The sequence below is a fragment of the Lissotriton vulgaris genome, unplaced genomic scaffold, assembly GCF_964263255.1.
Source record: "Lissotriton vulgaris unplaced genomic scaffold, aLisVul1.2 SCAFFOLD_1028, whole genome shotgun sequence".
Lineage (NCBI taxonomy): Eukaryota > Metazoa > Chordata > Amphibia > Caudata > Salamandridae > Lissotriton > Lissotriton vulgaris.
In genome coordinates, this window is record NW_028245109.1 from 438842 (window position 1) to 460651 (window position 21810).

General features: G+C 45.9%; 1 protein-coding gene across 1 annotated transcript in view; it reads left to right on the forward strand.

Annotated features, from left to right (window-relative positions):
• MSL3 (MSL complex subunit 3) overlaps positions 1-21810 on the forward strand; it is a 223829-nt gene that overhangs the window by 53457 nt on the left and 148562 nt on the right. Inside the window, exons 3-5 of the mRNA XM_086949003.1 lie at positions 16647-16742; positions 18865-18965; positions 19480-19568. Of these exons, the coding sequence (XP_086805129.1) occupies positions 16647-16742; positions 18865-18965; positions 19480-19568 (286 nt within the window). The remainder of the gene's footprint in view (positions 1-16646; positions 16743-18864; positions 18966-19479; positions 19569-21810) is intronic.

Here is a 21810-nt window from a genome sequence, read left to right on the forward strand (position 1 = left end):
TTAATGCTTCACCTCACATCCTCTACCTTAGGGTAGGAGTTGGCAGAGCAGGGTTCGATGTTGACTTTGTTGTTTTGTACCTCACAGGGGTATGCAAGCTGCAAGGGCAGTGACATAGTCCAAATGAGGGGAATCCCAGAAGGCCCTCTTTAGCTCCCAGGTACCTTGGGTACCAATTACTAATAACTTACAGGGGGCAGAAGTACCAATTGTGGATAGGTTTTAGGAAAAAAGCACTGTCACAGGGGGCCTGGTTGAAAGGAACCTTGTTCACCACGCAGATGGTATTGATCAGATAGGGTTGAGCAAGGCTGAGCTCAGAAGAGTATAAAAACAGGTCTCCAGAGAGGAAGATTTTATATATCTTCCTACGGGCATTTGTTCGCGCTGTATAAATTGCAAAAATGAAATAAATAAATAAATAAATATCTTAAGAATAAGAAATCTGTTTCCCACCTGATAAATTCATGGATGGGAGATTAGACCTTTCCCTACCTATAGAAACTTCATAGTGTACAGGTATGTTGAAGACTCCTGAGATTTATATTTGGGGTAAAACAAGTTCTGATGTCTGAGGTGATTGGAACTTTGCTAAATGAAGATACCATTTGTAAGTGTGGCCTCAACACGAAGTATGATCTAATACACATCCTTGTGGACTGTCTGTGGTTTTTAGTTCAACGGAAGTTCCTACTAAAACTTGTTTTCACGAAATATGATATCAAGGATAAGGGACAATCAATTTCTCTACTCATAGAAATGAGATTCCTGTATGTAGTGTGTGCTATGGGGCGATTTTTATTGTCTCTAGATAATTTTTTTAAAGTATTATGAGGAGCAATTTTAATCTTCTGTGTAATCTTAAAATAAGTAGATGTATACGTGATTGGATGAATTGTGGTTTTAGTTGTGTTATATTGTGAGTGCTGCCCATTTTGACCACTGGTCCTAACTGTCATTTGTATTTTTAAGAATCTATGTTTAAAAGACTAGGGTCTAAGTAAACTTGTGCTTTGATTTGAAAAAAATCCTGTAAGGCAATGTGCGTTCTTGGAACCTGTGTGAGGAGCTGAAGATGGGTGTTTTCCCAGTGACAGCAATCTTGTTGATGCCAGAGTCACCTCTCTGTAGAGAACCAATAAAGGGATTGTAATCTCGAAGTCACCTTCTCCAAATTGGGATATCTGCATGCGGACCACTTTGCCATGTTCCTGAACAGAAGTATACACTGTGCTGTTTCATTTATTTCACTCTGAAAAAATTGCCTTGAGAATGCCTTCAGATTCAGCTGACCACTGGAGCTGCTTTATATGTTCCTCCTCTTCTGCTAATCTCCAGGGTCCTATGGAAGGTGTGAGAGGATCGAACTCCTCAGACTGGGCGAGGAGGATCTGGTACACCAATCTATTGCAACTAGGCATTATGCCTCCACTTTTACATTTGCAGCAGGATGTTCAGCTGCTTAACCCTAATCCTCATACTCTTCATGTACATTTGCATAGATTTAGTGGTGTTAACCAGAGACCTATTACTTGTCACCAGAAGTAGTAGATGTCTTCCTGGCTGCCTGAAAAGTTGCTAAGCCAGTCATTGCGAGCTGTTGGTCAAAATGTGTTGCTTTGTATGACTGAAGGCTTAAATCTTTCAAGTCTCGACTCTGATGAGGGCTTGGCAGTTGCCACTGTAAAAGTATATTTGCCTGCCTTTTCAGCTTTTGTGTCTCTTCCTGACCAGTGTATTCTCTGCTGCCACTGTTGCTTAAAGCTTTCGCAGTACATCTCGACAGGCCTTAATTGGATGTGGAAACATTTCAAGGAAATTATGCCAGCGTACCAGTCAATGCCATATATGACTATATGTTCTCAGATCCTGTGTCCTGAAGCTTAATAGGAGTCTTGAATTGCGGCCTGGCAGCGTTGGAGAACTATTGCTTGGGGAAAAGATTATTTTCTGTACCCTGGTGCCTGCCGAATTATCATAATGTGAGAAACTTGTCGGTATGGTAAAATTATTACCTGGAATATTGCTAGTGAAAGTAACTTTCCCATTTAGTTTTTCCCTATTTCTAATTTAGTGTTGATGATACAAAGTGGAAGGATTGGCTGAATGCAATCAGGCAATTGCATAGCACCACTCTATGTGACTGCATTTTTTTATACATACCATCATCCTATTTCTTTTTTTATTCTCAATAGAACTGAAATGTGTGTTATGGTTGAAAGGTAAAATAGAAAAATGACAGGACCAAATTTATATCTATTTTCACAGACTTTCAAGGGCTTATAGCTCTGGCTACTCAAAAGCCCCTATACCTTCTTTTTATGTTTAAAGTATTTTATTAGAAAGGTACAGCAGCATATTAAAACAAACATACAAATATGCAATGTTCGCGGCAGGAGGCGTCCCAGGATTAAAGTTCTAGTGTCCCAGCCCCGAGAGGCTGCCTCGATATCCTGCGTCTTGCATGAAAATGTGCCAAAGAAACGAAGGAGCATCGCCCCAAAGTCCTGTACCCCTCCTTAAGTAAACAATACTCTCCAACAAACCTCCCCCCCACCACCCTCCCTGTCCAGTGCTGCGTAGTATGAAAGTAAAATGTCATCCCTGTCATCCTTCCCGAACCCTTTCTCGCCCGTGGGGCCGTGCTCCTCCCCCCCCCCCACCCCCCCCCCCCCCCCTCAAAGGAACAGTGCTTCACAACGGAGGCGTGAGCCGCCTCATCAGTCTCAGGTATCTTGGGCATGTAATTTCCTTAAATTCTGTGGCCAGTAGCGAGTGAAAGGGTTGCCATAGCTCCTCAAAACAAGTCACATCCCCCGCTAGTGTGAGTGACAGCTTTTCCATCCCCAGAACATGCCACAACCTGTGCAGCCAACCTGTGTGGGAAGGAATGGTAGGCGTGCGCCAGTGTATCAGTATGTTCTGAACCGTTGAACCCAGCATAATAGCAATCTGCCGTCCCATCCTAGATTTCAGCGGGTACATCAAGCCATTTGGGAGACCCAGCAGGGCATACGCTGGAAATCGGGGTAGTTCAATCTCAAAGCATGCGTCAATCTCATCTATCACCGCTGACCAGTAGGCTTGCAATACGGGGCAGTCCCAGAGGATGCGTGTTAGTGTACCAATCTGCCCACACTCTCGCCAGCATTTGTCACTAATGAGCCTGTTCATCTTGTGTAATCGTTCCGGGGTGTGATACCAATAGGTGGAAACCTTGGTAAAGGTTTCTGTGAGGCCTACGTGATAGGCTGAGTGTCTTGCCCTGTATGAAATATGTTCCCACTCCTTAAGGCTAAGTGTCCTCCCCAGTTCTCTGTTCCAGCGTTCCCGACCAGGAATGTGGAAGTGGGAAGATGGGAGCTGGAGCATCCTATATAGGTCAGTTATGAGTTTGGCGTCCGAGGTGCGGGTTATTAGCCACCTTTCATATGGTAGCAACTTCCTGTCCGCCGACTCTCTAACGCGCGGCTGTAAGGCCCAGTGTCGGACCTGCCAGTATCTCAGGCGGTCTGTCTCGGCCATCTGATAATTGTCTCTAAAGCTCTGGAAGGGGATAACCCCATCTGCAGTATACATGTGGAAAAGTGCTCTGCAGCCCCTTTCCCTCCTGTGTGAGAAGGCCCCTGGCTCTGTCCCCGGTGTGAAGTCAGGATTGTCCACAATCGGTGTGAATGGCGAGGGGAATGTGGTGAGATCGAATGCGCGATAGGTAGCGTCCCACATTCTCAGCGGCACCCGCGTTATGTAAGAAGCATAGAGATTTGGGGGGCGGTGTGACCTGTGAAGGAATGGTATTTCCTGTAAAGGGCGCCCGGCTACTGCTTGATCCTGGAAGAGCCAGTGTTTATCGGACTCCCACCTACTCCATTCCACCAAGTATCGCAATTGGGACGCTTGGAAGTATTTGCGGAGGTCGGGGACTCCCAGTCCCCCGGATTCCGGCGCCAGAGTCGTAAGGTCGCGGCGCATTCGGGGCTTACGGCCCTGCCACTCAAAGCGGGACACTTCAGTTTGCATCTGCTGAATCCAGCCTTTGGGGGGCTGTAGAGGTAGCGCTCAGAATAAGTACAGAATTTGGGGTAAAACTGTCATTTTGATCGCTGCCACCCTGCCAAGCCAGGAAATCGTCCCCTTGTTCCATCTCCCAAGTTCTTCCCTCACCTTCCTACTCATCGCCTCATAGTTAATGGAAACCATGGCCTGCAACGTTGGGGCTATCGCAATCCCCAGGTATTGCACCTGATCCCGCGACCAACGTAGGGGGATCTGTAGGTCGCTTCTCGTTGCCGGAGTCAGGGATACGTCCAGGGCTGTGGACTTCTCCACATTCATCCGAAAGCCAGCTACACTCTCAAAAGCCTTAAGTTCAGCCATACATGCGGGCAGGGCCCGCCTCGGGTTCTCCAATGTGAAAATTACATCGTCCGCGTAAAGGCTTATTGCATGGGTGAAACCACCCATTCGTACCCCAGTCACGTCCGTATTCCGCCGCACTCGTTGAGCAAAGGGCTCCATGTAGAGCGCGAAGAGGAGGGGGGAGAGGGGGCATCCCTGTCTCGTTCCGCGTTCGATATCGAACCGCCGGGAACCACAGCCGTTCACTCGCACAGTCGCAGAAGGGAATTTATAGCAGTTAAACACCATGTTCCGGAATTTCTCCCCCATTCCCAACCTTGCCATCACCCGTTCGAGGTAGGGCCAGTGCACCCGGTCAAACGCTTTCTCAGCGTCAACCGAAAGCAGCATCCTCTCCCCCGGAATACGTGAGGCCTTTTCTAAGATGTGTACTATCCTTTCAGTGTTGTCAACAGTTAGCCTGCCAGGCACGAAGCCAGACTGGTCCGGTTCAATCAAGCCGGGGAGGTACTGTGCTAATCTCGTCGCCAGGATCCCCGTGTAGATTTTCAGATCTACATTTAGTAAGGAGATCGGTCTATACGAGCCACATTGCTTCCTGTCTTTCCCTGGTTTGGGAATAACTGACACTGTCGCCTGCAGGAGGTCCGGAGGGATAGCCCCGGGGTCAGAGAAAGAGTTAAACAGCCTGGTCAAGATAGGGGCTAACGTCTCGCTGAACGCTCTGTAGAAGAGGGTGGTATAACCGTCCGGGCCAGGGGCCTTCCCTAATTTAAGCCTAGAAATCGCTGCTATCACCTCTTCGGTTCTGATCTCTCTCTCTAGGTAAGCTGCTTGCTCCGGGGTTAGGGATGATAGGGGCACCGAATCAAGGTAATCATCCGGGTCCTCCATCCGCGCGGCCTCCGCTGCATACAGGTCGGCATAAAATCGGCGGAAGGCCTCGGCAATTTCTGCGTCGCCTAAAATCCCCTGTCCCGCGCTCCCTGCTAATTCTTTCACCTGACGACTCTGATGTGCCACTCTCAGTTTGGCCGCCAGTAGGCGGCCACATCGATCCCCTCCCGTGTAATAGGCGTGCTTTAGGCGCAGCGCAGCATATTCAGCCCTATCTAAATCTAGTGAGGACAAGAGTTTCCTAGCTGCCTTCAACTGCTTCCAAACTCTCGGAGCCCCAGTGCGACGGTGTACGTGTTCTAGCTCCCTGACCTTCTGTGTGAGCTCGTCCCGCTTTATTTTCCTATCTCGATTGTCCGCGGTTGAAATCGCAATTAACTCTCCCCGTATTACCGCCTTAAGAGCCCCCCATTGAGTCGACAGTGAAGTATCAGAGTTAGAGTTGTGCAGCTGAAAATCCTTCACCGAGTCTATGATACTCTGCACTACCGCTTTTTTATGTAGAAGCGTGTCTTGAAGCCGCCAAACTCCCCGCTGAGCGGGGCTCGGCGGGAGAAGGAAGGTCCCCGAGACCGATGCATGGTCCGAAAGAGAGATGACTCCCATTTCTGAAGCGGTAGCCAAGTCACGGACAGGTCCAGAGACCAGCAGATGATCCAGCCTGGCGTATGTCTTGTGTGCGTGTGAGTAATAGGAAAAGTCCCTATCGGTTGGGTGGAGCCCGCGCCAGAGGTCGTGCAGGTCTAAATCAACCAACTGCGTCTTCACCGCTTGCGAGAGTTCCCCAGTTTGCGGGTGTCGCTGCGCTGATCTGTCTTTTGAGGAATCAAAGACCAAATTTATGTCCCCTCCTAATATTATGTGTCTGTCCGGTGATGCTGTGATATCCTCCAGTGCTTTGCGTAGGAATCTATCTTGCTGTTCGTTTGGGTCATAAACTGTGCCTACTGTAAACACCAGGGTTCCTATTTTAAGTCTGTAGGCCAGGAGTCTCCCTTTTTGTTCTACAAATTTGTGCAGCACCTCCTCCCTGAAGGATTTGGACAAAAGGATAGCCACCCCAGCCGTTTTGGTCGTGTTGGAGGAAAAGAACTGTGTAGGGAAATGGCGGGAACGCAACCTGTGACAATCACCGGCCAATAGGTGGGTTTCCTGGAGCAGACAGACGTCTGCCTGGGAGTTTTCCAATAATGACAGGACAGCCCTCCTCTTTGTGGGATTATTCAGTCCCTTAACATTCAGGGTAACTATCTTCAACTCTGCCATGGACGGTCGGGACTACCTTGCCTATGTGTGCGATCTAGAGTGCGTGGCATCACAATGACTTCCAAGTGAACGTGTGTGTCTAGACTAATACTCGCAGACACCTTAGAAGCACTGGACAGGGCAACCCCCAACTTCCCCCCCCTCAACTCCTCCCCTCCCCAACCCCCAACACTCCCTCCCCCCTTCCCCTCAACTCACACCACAACTTCCCCAACCCCCCCCCCTCTTCAACTCACACCCCAGCATCCCAACCCCTCCCCTCCGCCCCAAACTTCCCAAAACTTCCTGAAATAGTCCCAGACAGGCCCAAACGGACCAGTCCGTGGAATGTTACCTTAGTTGACGTCCAGCCACACGTGTTCAAACCATCGCCCCCTCCCCCCCACTCCAAGCCAGCAGTTGAAATATTGCCATGATGAACTCCCCCCGGAGCACGTTTAAGCGGTCAATGCAACCTCCCCCGAACCTCCAAGCTCCTCAGATGCTGTCCGAACAGCGTTCTCTCATTCCGCTCTGATAGTCGGAGACCCCGGTCTCCGCGACACCCCCGTTGTCCTTCTTCGTGCAACTCGTTGCCAACCTCCGTCAGCTGTGCGTCGCCTCCTCGGTGTGTGGGATTCCTCCTCCTCCGCGGTGATGCCCAGGATTTCGCAAGTGTCCTGTAGGGATCGCAATTGGTGTGTCTCTCCCTGCCACTTAAAAATAATACGGAAGGGGAGACCCCAGGAGTAGGGCGTGTCGTGCTGCCTGAGGAAGTCCGTCACAATCTTAAATGCTTTACGCTTCTGAAGCGCGAGTGTAGACAGGTCTTGATATAGCGCCACAGGGTGGTCGCGGAAGGTGAGCGAGCGTGCTTTTCGTGCCTCCGCCATGATCCTTTCCTTCAGCGGGAAGTCTGGGAGGAACGCTAGAATGTCTGGAGGGGGGCCATTAGCCCTTCTGGGGGGTCCCACCCTGTGTGCCCTGTCGATTCTAATGAGGAAATCGTCTCCCTCTCCCAGGACCGTGCGAAAGAGTTCCTGCAGGTACCTGACTATATCCGGGTTCTCCTCCGATGATGGCACACCCCGGACCCTAATGTTGTTCCTTCGTGACCTATTCTCCAAATCCTCGTTATGCGATTGGAGGTCTAAGTGCTGTTCCCGAAGAGTCAGCACTTCCTGCTGTAGAAAAGTGATCTCCTCATCTTGTCTGTGCGTGGAGCTCTCGACAGTGGCCACCCTCTCACCTAAGCCGTCCACTTCCTTGCGGATTTCTCTCACCTCTCCTGCTACTTCCTGCTTCAGGGCCTGGAAGTCTTCCCTCAGCGTGCCAAATAGAGACTCCAAAAAGGATCTGGTGACCGGAGGGTCCGCTGCCGCGCCAGACTGCGAACTCCCAGCCGCTCCAGGCGAGGAGGAGTTCTTGTCCCCCTTGTTCTGCTGTCTGTTGAGCATCTCCGGCAGCGTGCGATCGTTGCGTTTACCCCCTCATTGAGCAGCCATGATGCAGGTCCTTCCACCAGTCCGCGTGCCCGTCTCTGCCTTTCCTCACGCCGACTCCCACACCCCCAGGAGTCTGCCTCTAGTCCAGGGCGGGCGTTGGTCTGCGTCAACCCCAAAGACCGCGGCCGATCAGGGTCAATCGCTACACCCCAGGCCGAAGCGGGGGAAGTTGCGCTCGTTGCCCCTAAGGTGTCCCCGGTGCCGTGCTTCTGGGGTGGACAGTGGCGCAGGGGCTCCAATGTTGTTTTTGATTTCCAGCCGGGACCCGGGGTCAAGGCACCCACCACACTAGCACGGTGTCCCGTAGTGCTCTGTGCCCACTCCTCCACAGCCCTCCAGTCGTGTCCTCGTACCTGCCTGTGCCAGATGCCAGTCGCGGTGTCCGCCGGTGAGGGCTGCCGCCCGGATCTTCGTCGTCTCCCCCCCAGGTACTCCGAGGCGTCTGCGGGGGAGAGAGCTGCTTCGGGGGTGCGTCCGCTGCCCCTCCGCCGGTATCGTCACGCTGGTTGCGCGGCCGGTTTGCTGTGGGCCTCGCTGGCGACACTGCGCACAAGTAAGCTGGTGCCAGGGGTTCAGGGGTGCCACAGGCTCGTTAGGTGCTCGTGTCCTCTCGGCCTCAATCAGCGCTTGCTAGGGCCGTAACTCCGCTGCATGCCGCTCCTGGCCTCCCGCACTGCCCGGGTAGGCCTCCAAGCCGGGCACTTGCGTAGCTCCCACCCCGGTCAAGTCAGCACCTCGGGGTGGGGAGATCTTCAGGCTCTAGCCAGTGGGCCCGCTGCTTCAGGCACCCCGCCCGCTCCGCTGCCGAGGGCTCCCACCTGACAGCGGGGATCAACTGCTCCAGTCAGCGCACTCACTGTTCGGTCTTCGGGCCATCTGCAGGTTCGGGCGAAGATCCCCGGCCTCGGCTCGTCGCCATCTTGGAGCTCAGGGAGGAGAGCGGAAGCTCCCCGGACACCGCGCCGCGCTACACCTCTATGACTGGTTTCTCAGTCCGCCGCTGCCGACGAGCCCCGCACACTCCAGCCGGCCAGCTCCTTGCCCTCCTGCTGTCCCGTGGTCCGCTGTCCCGTCGGGACGGGGGTGCTGTGCCAGCCCCGGTCGGCACCGGTCAGCAACTCGGCACTTCGAACTCGGTGAGTTTGTGCTCTGCGGGGCTCAGGCGGCGGCGGTCGGTCGGTTACCTCTTCCCCTAATAGCTCAGCTGCACAGTGTGGCTCCGGGGGGGGAGATTTAGCTTAAATCAGGGCTTGGGGCCTCGGATGGGGTCAGGAGCTCCGGCAGACACGTCCTTCTACCCCGCCATCTTGGCCACGCCCCCCCCCTTCTTTATTTTAAAAGAAATTTGCTATGTTGCTTTTAAATAAGCTGCGTTAATGGTGTCAACATTGATGTGGTAGGCCAAACGGCCTACCACATCAATGTAATTTTGCTAGTGAAAATAGTTGAATAAACTGTACCTACCATACTGAAATAATCCACCACTAAAAGAAAAATAATCACATTTGTGGTACTAGATCAGACTGTTTGCCCTACTCAAAGATGAGGATGCCTGCTTTTGTTCTAGTGCCCGTCTGCGGCTGTTGATAATTTTGCTTATGAGACACTGATATCGTAGCACATGAGAACTGGTGCCAGTTAGAGTTGTATGCTCAGAAGCAGATTTAACCCAACCAACTTTTTAAATCCTCATAGTAGGGTTGAACTTCAGTCCTTGAACTCAGCTTCTTTGACAGTTTCTTTTCTTTGTTCCTAAATGCGCTCCACCATTGCAGAACCTATAGAGTGTTTGGCGAAGTAGGTTTGGTGCAGCTTCAAACAAACTCTGCATTTCTTGCCTTCTTGTTTTTGGTTGCAGCTATTGATACTTTATATCTTCTTGATTGGAGTAGGAGAGCATTTTCTGTCTTGGTCATCCAAAGAAACTACTTTCTTGGAAGCACAAGACTGCAGCCCTTCTTTTTGGACTGACCTGTCTCAAACATATTACACTATATTATCCTAAGGTGTTTAGTAATTAGTTTAACTCTGTGCTGGGTTCTCAAACGTTAATCACCTTTTAATTCTTTTTGCGAACAGGTTCAAACACCATCACTCTTTTTGTTTGACCACTTCACACTTTACATTCTGGTCATTGCATTTTGTGTTTGTAACCTTGGTTTCTCGTTTGCAGAACTTACTGCCGTGCTTGGAAAACAAGTCCATAAAGTGGTCAAACTTAATTGTTGCATCTGTAATGATTATTAGTATCAGTTTAATAGACGAGTAACTAATATACACATTCAAATAATACACACATGCACCAAAACTCATCAGCTTTTCCTTGAATTAGTCTTCCTCACTAACTCTATACCATTTGCTGTCCTGATAGCCACTCCACCCACTGCCCCATCCATTGCATAGGAAGGAACAATTATGACTCACTCTGATTGTAATTGTAATTCCATTTATATAGCACTTACTACCCCTGATGAAGCGCCGAAGTGGCACACTACTCCATAACCCGAATAGGATTACTGGTGAATTAGTATAGGGAGTTTTAAAATTAATTTGGGCGGTGGAGATCATAGCAGTAGGAGGAGGTTTGGGATGAGTGATGGGGACCGGGGACCGGGAGAGGGGAAGAGTCAGAGGGAAGGGTTAAATGCTTGTTTTGGAGATCTGAATAGTAAAAGATGTTTGAGATCTTTCAAGAAGGGTAGAGGAGGGAAAAGTCAAGAAAGCATTCTTTTGGGGCTCACAGTAGTAGAATGGGGTTCGGATGACTCGGAGAGTGGAGGTAGAGGATATTTTAATAGAGCTATAGGGTGAGATACAGGGTAGTACATTGGAGATGCTGAATTACAAATAAAGTAATAAGTATAAACATGTATATGAAAGGTTTATATGTATAAGGAAAGTAATATGTGTAGATTTAAGTTGCATTTAATAAACTTAGAATTTCAAGTGTTTATAATTTATTTTTTGGAATTCAATAGTGAAGCAATTGTAGATAAATAGTTATGATGAGTATTTACCTATTTATGCAGTGACCTATATACACGTTAAAAATAGAATAATATAACCATAAGTAATATGTACATTTGCTAAGCAGAACTAACAAATATTTATAAACATAATTATTATACATGTTTATCCAAAGGAATACACATATCTAGGTACACATTTATAGTCCAAAAAGATGCGTATTTACAAAGGGATATGCCGTATATTTATGTTTGAGGATGGTGGTTATGTGGAGGAGAGCCAACTCTTGAGTAGTCTTTTGAAGATAAGGTAATTATCAACAGAGAAGGATGTGCCACCAATGTTTTTATCTTCTGAGGTGGGATTTCGAGGCGAGGTGTCAATCTATAGCAGAGATTCCTTCGTTAAATATATTTGGTGCTTTTATTCCTGATGAAGACCGGCCCTGTTCTATGTATTGCTTTGTGGGAAATACAAAGCAGCTTGAGTCTCGATCTTCTGGCAACCGGAAACCTATGTACGGCCTTCAAGGCAGGGTAGATGTGGGCTTGTCGCTTTTTATGTAAGAATAGTCTGGCAGCAGAGTTTGGAATCCGTTGTAGTCTTTTCATAGTAGTTAAAAATGATCTGTGGTAAAGGCTATTGGCGCAATCAAGTTAAGACAAAACAAGAGAGGTAGTAGCCTGGACCTTGTGTGGACATCCCAGGTGGGGGAAGATGCGTCACAGAGTTTTTATATAATGAAGCTTGATCTTGCTAGTTTGTCCACTAGGGCATTAATTGATAACTTGGGGTCTATAGTAAATCCGAGGTTTCTTACTTCCTATGATACTTTAGGCGGTGTTCCCAAATGGTCGGGTCAATCGACGAGTGGGTCATAATTTTTCCAATCGCCACATGTGAGCATTATCATTTTGTAAGCATTCAATTTGAGATGGGTCCATGTCATCCACCGATCAACGACTCTGAGGCAACTAAACATGTTGTCAGTTTCCAAGGTGTTTGGGGCTTTCTAGTTTAAGGAGTATTTGTGTGTCATCTGCATAGTTACAGCATATGAGGTGAAATTCATTGATCCGTGCTTGCAATGACTTCATGTAGATGTTGAAAAGCATGGGTGAGATAAGAGTCTTGAGGGACCCCTGCTTTTGTGAAGTACAGTTTGATGAGCAAGGGGGATATGGATAGCATTAGTTCTGTTTTGAAGGTAGGATATGATCCAGTCGAGAGCAGTCTCTGATATGCCTGCTTCGTTGTCTTTGTCTTAGAGTGATATGGTCAACCATGTCAATGGCAGCTGTGGGGACCAAGAGAAGTAGTGCAGCAACCTCTTCAAATAAACTGTGCTGTTAAGGTCATCCTAGATGCCAATGAGGGCAGATTCTGAGCCTCTTCCTGGACGGAATCCTGTTTGGAAGTCTGAAATTATGATATTATTTTCTATGAATTGTGGCATCTGGGAGAATGCTGCCCTTTCAGTTTGCCCAGGAAAGTTCCATTTGTATTTGGTCTGTAGTTTTCGGGGTTAAGCGGATCTAGGGATCAAGGCTTGTTTTTTTTAGCAATGGGCATATGTATGTTTTTTTAGCTCTTCTGGGAATACTCCCATAGTTAAGAAATTGTTGATGATTCTTCTTACTGATGTGGCAGCAGAGGTAGTTTGAATCATTTTCTTGAAGGTTTGTGGTGGACGTGGGTCAGAAGAACTGCCGCCAGGCCGTCTTGCTTTGACCAGGTCCCTAAATCAATTGCGTGATAATTGTTGGAAGGAATGCAGAGGCTGGGTTGCCTACTCTTGGGAGGGGGGGGTGGCGGGTTGGAAAAGGGTTGCTGCTGGTGGTTTTTCTTTGTTTTAAATAAGAGTATAACATCTCTACTTTGGTTGTATAACGATTTACCAGTTTGTGAATTCTTGAGTAATGGAATGAGCTCCTAGGCAATTTGGTTTACTGAATTCGGTGAGAATTTTATACAATTCTTTATTTGCACATTTATCATTTTGAATTCTGTCGGAATAGTATTGTTTCTTAGCTTTTGATTGTTGATGTATAATCTGTTAAGTTTCTGTAGGTAAAGTTTGTCTTGATTGATGTTTGTTTTGAGCCAGGTGCTTTGGAGCTTTCTAATTTACTGTTAAATATTTTTTAGCTCTGTATTTCTCCTAGGTGTCGGTTTTCTTTTCTTTTCCTTTGGTGTTAGTGGCATTAGGATCTCAAAAGCTACCTGTAGCCACTCATAATGTTTTAACAGAATTTATTGTGCCTAGATCTGTACTGGATGTTAGTTGTGTTTCTAAGTGTTCAAAATCTAACTTGTTCGGCGGTCAATATGTGGATGCATGTAAGGTGGTTTACGGTGTGTTGCTTTGTGTTGTTTTAGGTTGGAAAGCAAGCAAATGGTTGTCTGACCATATGACTGGAGTAATTGAAAGGTAACTAGTTCTGATTTGGCAAAAATGACATATCTGTGTCCAGCGATGTTTGTGGATCTGATATAGGTTCAGTGCATCTAGGCCATTTTGGGTTTGTCAAACAAAATGTTTAGGTCACCAAGACTGCATAGGTTGGAGTGTAGTGTTATAAGGTTTGAAACTGTGTCTATTAGTGTGTCTGGGAATGTTGCATTGCTAGTTGGAGGTCTGTAAAGGAGTAGGAAGTTACAGGAGGAAGATGGTGTGGGATTGCATCTGGTAAAGAGGGGCTCACAGCCTTGTATGGAGACGTTGTCAGCTTTAGTGACGTTGAATACAACAGCTAGGTCACCTCCTTATGCCTATGTGATTTTGTGTAATAGTTTGATAGCATAGAGGAATGGCTGCATGCAACACTGGAGCCATGTCATCTCCCCACCATGATTCATTTATGAAGATTAAGTCCGGTTGTTCATCAGTGAGAAGGTTGTAGATGTAATGCTTGTTTCTTTGTAGTGATCAAGCATTTAATAGTAGGCCGTTTTGAGAATGTGTTCTTGTGATGGTATAACTTTGTTTTGTAGAAGAGTGAGCAATGTTTTGTGGACTTGTAGAAGGTGTGTTCTTCGTGCTGGTATTAGCTGTATGAGAATAGCAATAGCATAGCTGTTCTATATCATATTCCACGTCCAGCAGGCTATGAAGGCATTTTGATGGGTCTGCGTGTGTAGGTGGTTGAGATGGTGGCTGAGAGTGAGTTTGTGAGCTTTATTGTTTTTGTGGAGTAGCCTTGTTGTGCAATAGACATGGAGATGTGAAGTTGTAAAGCGTGTTATGTAGCTTATTTTCTTTCTGTCTGTTGAGGGTAGAAAGTGTATGACTTAGGGGTGGTGGTGCAGCAAGTAGTCATGTTGTAGGGTGCTAAATTGTCCAATGGATGAGAGAAAGTTAAAAGAGTTGCTGTATATGTGTTAGGTGTGGAGGAAAAGAAAAAGCTTGGCAGTGGAGTTCGTTTAGGGTGTGTATTATTTGTTTAGTCAGGAAGGTGGGAGTGGGTGTATGTTTCTAGTTTGTGACGGAAAGGTTAATGATGTAGTGTGTATGTGTGAGATTTTGTTGTGTTGGTGTATGTGTTATATTTTGTTTTTGAGGAGCAGTGAGAGCAGGTGAACATGTCTTTGGTTTCTGAGACGTATTTGTATGTAAAGCATTGTTGGTGAGTGGAAGTTGCACGGTAAAGGGGGGTGGTGATGTGTTTTGGAAAAGAGTGTATTTGGTGTGTGAGAGGGGATGAACAAGAGTTAATAGTGTTTGTGTTAGATGTGATGCTGGAATAGGTAATATGTGTGGTTGTGTTTTTTTGGTAAAAAGAAGAGGAGGGTGTTGGTGGATGTAAAAATGGAAGGCTGAGGATAGGTTTGGTGTTGACAGAAAGGGGTCTTTAGGAGTAATTAAAGCGGGGTGTGTGTCTGGATGGGATATAGTTCCGTGTGGTGTGGATTTGGGTTGTGTTGGCGATGAGTGAATTGGTTAGTGCTATAGGATAGATTGGTGTTTTGTGTGTGAGTGAAGGTGCAAATGTGAGGTAGTTGGCGTAAAAAGGTGTATAGGTGAAGTTTGTGGGGTTTTGTATTGGGTGTTGAAACAATGAAATGTGTGTAGGGTTTCTTTGTAGTAAAAAAGTATAGTACATTTGATGTGAGCTTGTTAATATGTTTGTGCATGGGTTAAATTGGGTGCTGCTGAATGGAAAAAATGGCAGCATTTCAGACCCTAGGCCAGACCAGACCCCAACAGGCAACTGCCCTTCTCCTCTCTGACCTTAGCCTAGATGCTTGGGCTGAGAAGCCCTGAGCTCTAAGCTTAAATAGCCCTAGTGATCAGGTGACCCCTTCGGTCAATGAGAACCTTAGCCCTAACCAATCACATTACTAGCCCTAAGACCAATAGGAGACCAGGTCCTTACAACCAATTCAAACACAAGGAGATGATGGACAGAGTATTGAAACTTTTCAGACATTCACCCCCAGTCACAGGTCTGGGTTTTGAATCCATCCTGGTTCTATAGCTCACTTCGCCACCCCATTTCAGACCCATTCATATGCAAATCAGTCTTGACACTGTACCGAAAACAAGGGTGTGTTTGTCTTAAAAACAATCAGAGCCCTAGCCCTTAGCAGTTAATGAGAAACAAAACCCTTTAGCTTGTGCTTCTTTCCCAATGAGAGAAGGGAGAAATGGGCAATGCAATAATTACTATTGCCGCATTGTGTTCTAGGTCTTGACGTAACCTACCTAACCACTGTAAAAAGTCCTCAACCTTTCCATTGACACACTTTTTACTTCCCCTGATGCACCCTCCACCTTCTGGCACCAGGCTACCTGATACTCCTTGCTTAAGAGAACCATTTGCAAATGACTGGTCTGGATTTACAATCTTATGCCCAAGAGCTAATGCCTTGCTCAAATTGCACCTTCTATCCCCCTCGCTGTTCACTCTGCACCCATGTGATCTTTTGTGTCTCCACTCAAACCGCTCTGTTCCTCCTCCTGGTTTCTTTTATTCACACTTGTTACCTTGTCTGTGCGTAAAGTTTCCCAACACCAGGCAAGGAGCGTCTTCACAAAAAGATGGTTGTTCTATAGTTTTGTTCTAATGAATACATGTCAATTTCAAGGGAATCACTAATTAACATGCGTTTTCTTCAGGGCAAGGATGGTGGACCTATAGATTCACACGAGGGCAATTTAAGTTTGTCAGAAATACCTTGCACTAGATATCATATAATGATGTTAATAATGAACTATGTTTATAGAGGCCTTTGGAATGTCCATGGTGTAACCCTTTCAGAGTTTTCTGAATTACGTTAGCCTTTAATTTGTGAGCTAATGCTCTCTCATGGAACTGGTGCCCGAGTGTGTGATCTGGGTACTGGAGATTTGAGCATATCTGCCTTATTGATCTGATATACAACCAGCTGATATATTTTAAAACTATAGCCTGGCAGTTTAACCATGTCGAAAAACGCAATTGCAGTTTACTGAGGACTGTGCAATTTTATAGTCTTACTGATGGACGGCTGTGGTTTTGCTCCTTTGAAACCAATATTGAGATATTTAAAAAATGGTCTCCAAGTGTCTTTGAACTCAAGATAGTACCAATGCTTGACATTTTAGTTTTTGAACGTGCATGCTAGAGTGTCAGTGGATCCTTAGTGGAAGGAATTGCCTCAATTTCACAACAGACTTTTTATTATCTACAGCTGGGATCGATGGGCGGCTGAAGATCATGTTCTTCGTGACACAGACGAAAACCGCAGATTACAGCGCAAATTGGCAAGAAAAGCTGTTGCTCGCATGTAAGAAAAATTTGATTCTAACCAAAGAAAAACTTTTGCAAAACACTGTAGATAGTTTGTGTGCATTTTTAACCACTTTTGAATATAAAAAAGGTGTAACTACTATAATTTGAATTCCAGTGTACCATCCTGAACACAACCACAAGCCAATTCAAGGCCTTATTTAGAGTTTGGAGGACAGGTACTCGGTCACAAACATTAGGGATATCCCAGCCACCTTATTACAGGTGCATTAGGATACAATACACTTGTAAGAAGGAGCGCATGATCAGATTTCGTACTGCACGTTTAGGCTACAGAAGTCCAGGTAGAGTATCCAGGTGTCTATGGAGACAATTTGTAAAAGTGAGATCTGGTGAGACAAGTCAATACTTGTGGCTAATCGTCTAAGAGCCTGCATTTGTGTTTCTGATTATTCCCGAACTTCATAATATGTGTTGAGTGTCATTGATGATGAGACTGCCAAACAGGAGTCCAGGATGCTAGGATTTGTCCCTGCCACACTTAAAAGTGTGAGGCAAGTGCGCAACTTGTTCTTGCAAGATGGTGCCCAGCCTCGTATGATCTCTCGCTGGACAAAGGGAGTAGATTTTCTTGGACCAAATCTGTGGGCGAGTGAGCACTATGCTGGCAGTAAGTCACTGGTGAGCACATTATCTTGTGCCTTCTGTAGTGGGAGCTAGTGTTGAAGATGGTAGTGTAGCTGACTTAAACCCAGATCCTATAACCGGAGGAGGGCCACATTTGCTCCTTTAACAGAGCAATTATCTAAATTATTATCAGACTCCCAAGGAAAGAAGGCTTGCAATCCAGTCAGTGTGCCCACTTGAAGCGCAAGAGTGTTCACACTTTACTCCTGTTCAGATGACCATTGTTTTACATTGCTTCTTACAGTTGAGTAGCTCCAGCGTGAGGCGGTGCCAGATCTGTGAACCAATAATTTGGGAGGCTGGCTATGTCCCAGTCCCAAGGGAAGGAAGGAAACATTACATCTTGGCTTAATATCATACTTCAAAATAGAGATAGTGAAAGCACGTTTGTGAGGGAGATAGTGTTTGTATTGCCAAGCTATCCACATGGCTGTAATGTTAGATTTGCCCATGCTTTCTGCTTAATTAGTGTTCTACATGTAGACAGCGAGACGGCAGGATCTTGTACCCTCTGCTTTATTTGGAGGTATTGATGTTAATAGAGACTTTGATCATGGCTTACATCTACTTGTGTGAGCGCTTGTTAGCTAATAGAAGGGGCATAAATATTACTGGGCGGTACAGCCTAGCTGGAGGCACTGGGATTCTCATTATTCAACTCTCCTGGCCTCTGCATTTCATACGAGCAAAATTCATGTCCCTAGTCTTGAACTTTGGTACAGTAGCCAGCTTCCTGGGCATGTTTGTTTCATATACCCCTACTTTTCAGCAGAGGGGAAATTAGTAAAGGAGGGGAAGCTAAGGATAAAAGGGTTACATGCATATACCTTGATATATGATCTCTTGTACACGAGTCTACTGTTTCTTATAGTGCACAACATTCTGCAAGTTATTGTGTTTTTAGCGCAGTATTTTTGTTCCATTTTGGCAGCTACTGTTACCCCTTCTTCTCAGTTTGTGGGAGTTCCTCAGTTCTCAGACTTTCAACCTTTGCTAAGCGCCTCCTGACTCTCCTGCCATTAATTCTCCTGTTATATCCTGGTATACTTTTTTGGTTACCTAAACCACCCACATGCTTTTGCCACTCATCTGACCTACTTCTGCCTCACTCCAATTGTCTCAGCTCCTTTGCCTTCTCCTTACGCCTTATTAAAGAAGTATGTCTTAGGAATCCTTCTATGGGGTGTTTTATTGCCGCTGGTACAGATTTGGAGGATTGGGCTTGTGAACAGGATAGTAACAGCAGTGTAATATTTTAACCACATCGCTGCTGTGGTTATTTTTCCCCTGTGCTGAAAATTGCCAATTTGCTGGTGTCATGACGAGCTTAGCTCGTCATCAGCACAGCTCAACTGTGCCTCATGACGAGCTGAGCTCGTCATGAGCATGGAAGGGGTTAAAGAATTCAGCTGCACTATTGATTCATTTCAGCAATGATACTGTTGAATTTGTGACTTTTGTTTGCTTTTTAGGAGAAGGAAGGGGCGGAAGAGAAGACGCTGTAGGCTGCCTGGGGTAGACTCTGTCCTGAAAACTGGGCCCTCAGAAGATAAAGAGGAGGTTGAAGAAAACTGTAAGTGTACTGCTCTTGTCGTTTATGGTGGCAGAATTTTGTGATGTCACTGTTGTTCTGTAAATTGTGCATGAAGTGCAGCATCTTCCGTGGCATTTACGTATTCATCCAACTGTAGAACATGGGCCATGCCAACTTCTTGCACCTTTGAGAAGCATTCAAGCCAGTCAGAAACTGCCATTTCCAGCTCAGACCGGTGAAGGGCATCCTAGAAGTGGTATAGAGAGATATTCTGGGTAGGGGGTGATCGTTTGTGCCAGAGCAGTATATGCCGGGATGCCCGCGTGGATTTTACAAAAGTCAAGAGAAGAGGGAAGAGTATTTTAAGGTTGGGTTTGTTTCTCAATATGTAAGCTGGTTCATGAAATCTATTTACATAATTAAAAACGTGCTTTATATTAGGAACAACAGCTATGTTAAAGAATGTTAATACAAGATGCTGCTCTATGCAATTTCGACACTTGTACTGTCTAGCATACTATGCTATGAAGGTATGTATATCCATATTTTTCAGCTGTAAGCAGTTCTTCTGATGACAGTGACGAAGGGACCGATGAAGAAATAAAAAGTGAAGAGAGTGACATAGAAGAGAAGCCTGAAATGGTATTTATGTTCTACATATTTGTCAATGTATTGCAATTTGTTTCTCTTCTAGTTAGAATGTAAATGATTATCGGGTCTTCTGCACAATAAAAAGCACTATAAAATAGAATCTGTACCAAATTGTGGACGTGTTAATGATTGGTCATTCCTAAAATATAGCTGTGGATCCCTGGACTTCAATTTCACTTCAGATATTAAAGTATTAAATATTTAACATAAAATGTCATTCTTTTTTGTAAAAAAAGTACAGTAGGTATGCTGTGTTTTGCTAGCCATGTATCACCCCCAGATATAGCATAGGCTCCATATTTCAGTAGATTTTAGTTGCACGTCAAATTAAAATATAATCCACATTTTACAAATTAGCATTAAGAACCTCTAATTAGTGTAATAAAATGCTTAATGTACAGAGTGATTTTTCCACAACAATAGGAAATTGACTCATTGTAAAATGTTCCAAAAAAATTCTAGAAGGAGAATTTTGGATAATCACCAAACTCTTCATTTTGATGGAGAGTGGTCTGGGTGTTCTTTTTCCTATTCTTTATTTCTTGTAGTTTGTCTGCAATGCAAATTATTGAAAACTACAGTTCACAACTATCCCGGAAAATGACAGTTACTCTGATGTACTTTTTGTTACAAAACTCAGATCTTGGTTCCACCTTTGTATCCTCCCTATACAAATCGTATCTAAGCAAATTGTATGTCATCCAGCTGTCAATTGTGCCCTTTTCCAACAGTTAATGCCTCATTGGCTACATGCTCACCACAAGAGGTGCTTCACTATTCAATAAAGTCTCTAAAGTTGAAAACAATCAACCACTAAGCAATTTGTTAATTTCAAGACCTTTTTAAAAAACATTTATTCATCCAAAACGATTCGGAGCATTGTGCTTGCTCAGTAACATTTTTTGAGAATCTACTACCATTGCGGGCTCTCTATAGGCAGGATTTCAACCTAGCAGAGGGACAAACTGTTCTTTTGGGGTTCATCGATGATTTCCCTAGGAAGTTGGATAAAGGTGGTGCTTTAAGGGAAAGGTAGAATGGTGGGGAAGGGTTAGTTACCTCCTCTCTGTTAGCCCATATCTCAAAACTATAGCCAAAATAATTCCAATTTCCTCATGCTAGCCATGGTGAATGGGTGCACTATTCAGACTCTGGGTCAGCCTGCAACTAGGGAACCCTACAACAACTGAGTGTAGAGGGGGTAGATATTAAAGGGTCTTTACCCTACTGCCTCCCTAAACTTACAACATGCTGAAATCATGAGACTGGTAAGCTCTGTTTCAAGAAGTTGTTGAATATTAGTTCCTTGTGTTACTGTTCAGGGGCTTTATGTTGCTTGGGGAATGACACACCACTACATTTTTTTTAAACAGACTTTATTGGCATTTATTATTCAGCTTAACACAGTTACAGTTTCATCCAATCCATAGTCCATCAACTATCTCCACGAAGGATCTACCCCAATGATTTCGTATGTCCCCTCTTCCAGCCTCCATTAGCCATACATCCGCCTGCTCCTTTACGCAATGACTGGTATGTTGGATATTTGGCAATGCCCATACCTTAACAGTTCCCCCTGCTGCCGACCCCCTCCCCCTAACCACTCCTGCTGCACATATGATCTGGGTCCCGTTCTTACTCGTCATATCTTTATACGTCATTCCGAAGGCACATCAGGCGTGTGGATGTTAGGTAGCCATGGCCCAATTATGTCCCCCCTTCAGCTCTGTGTGGACCCGGTGTCCCAGGGTCAGCTAGTTGCGATCCCGCTTTTGGCGAGCTAGGCGTCGACTCTTGGTTCTCATTCTGCAGATCATCTACCAACAACCCCCAGACCTGTGCGCGCTCCAATCTCCCTATACCTCGTTTCGCATTCCTAAGCAGGATTCTATGTTCACAGCTTGCCCACTTCACTAGCTCCCTTCTCCAGTTGCCAAACCCCGGACAACTCGGGGCCTTCCATTGGCTGGTAAGTTCACGTTTCGCCAGAATGTATGCCAGGTCTTGGAACCTGGCTGTGTCCTTGGTTCTAGCGGAGTGGGAAAATCGGTTAAGCAGTACATGACCAGGGGTGCATGGGATCTCCTTTTCTGTGACGCGCGCTATCTCCCGAACCACCTCCTGCCAATACCCCTCTATCCTCGGGCAACTCCACATCATGTGAAGATAGCTAGCCCCCACTCCCTGACATCTGGGGCAACATGCATCCTCTCAACCAAAATATCGGTTAATC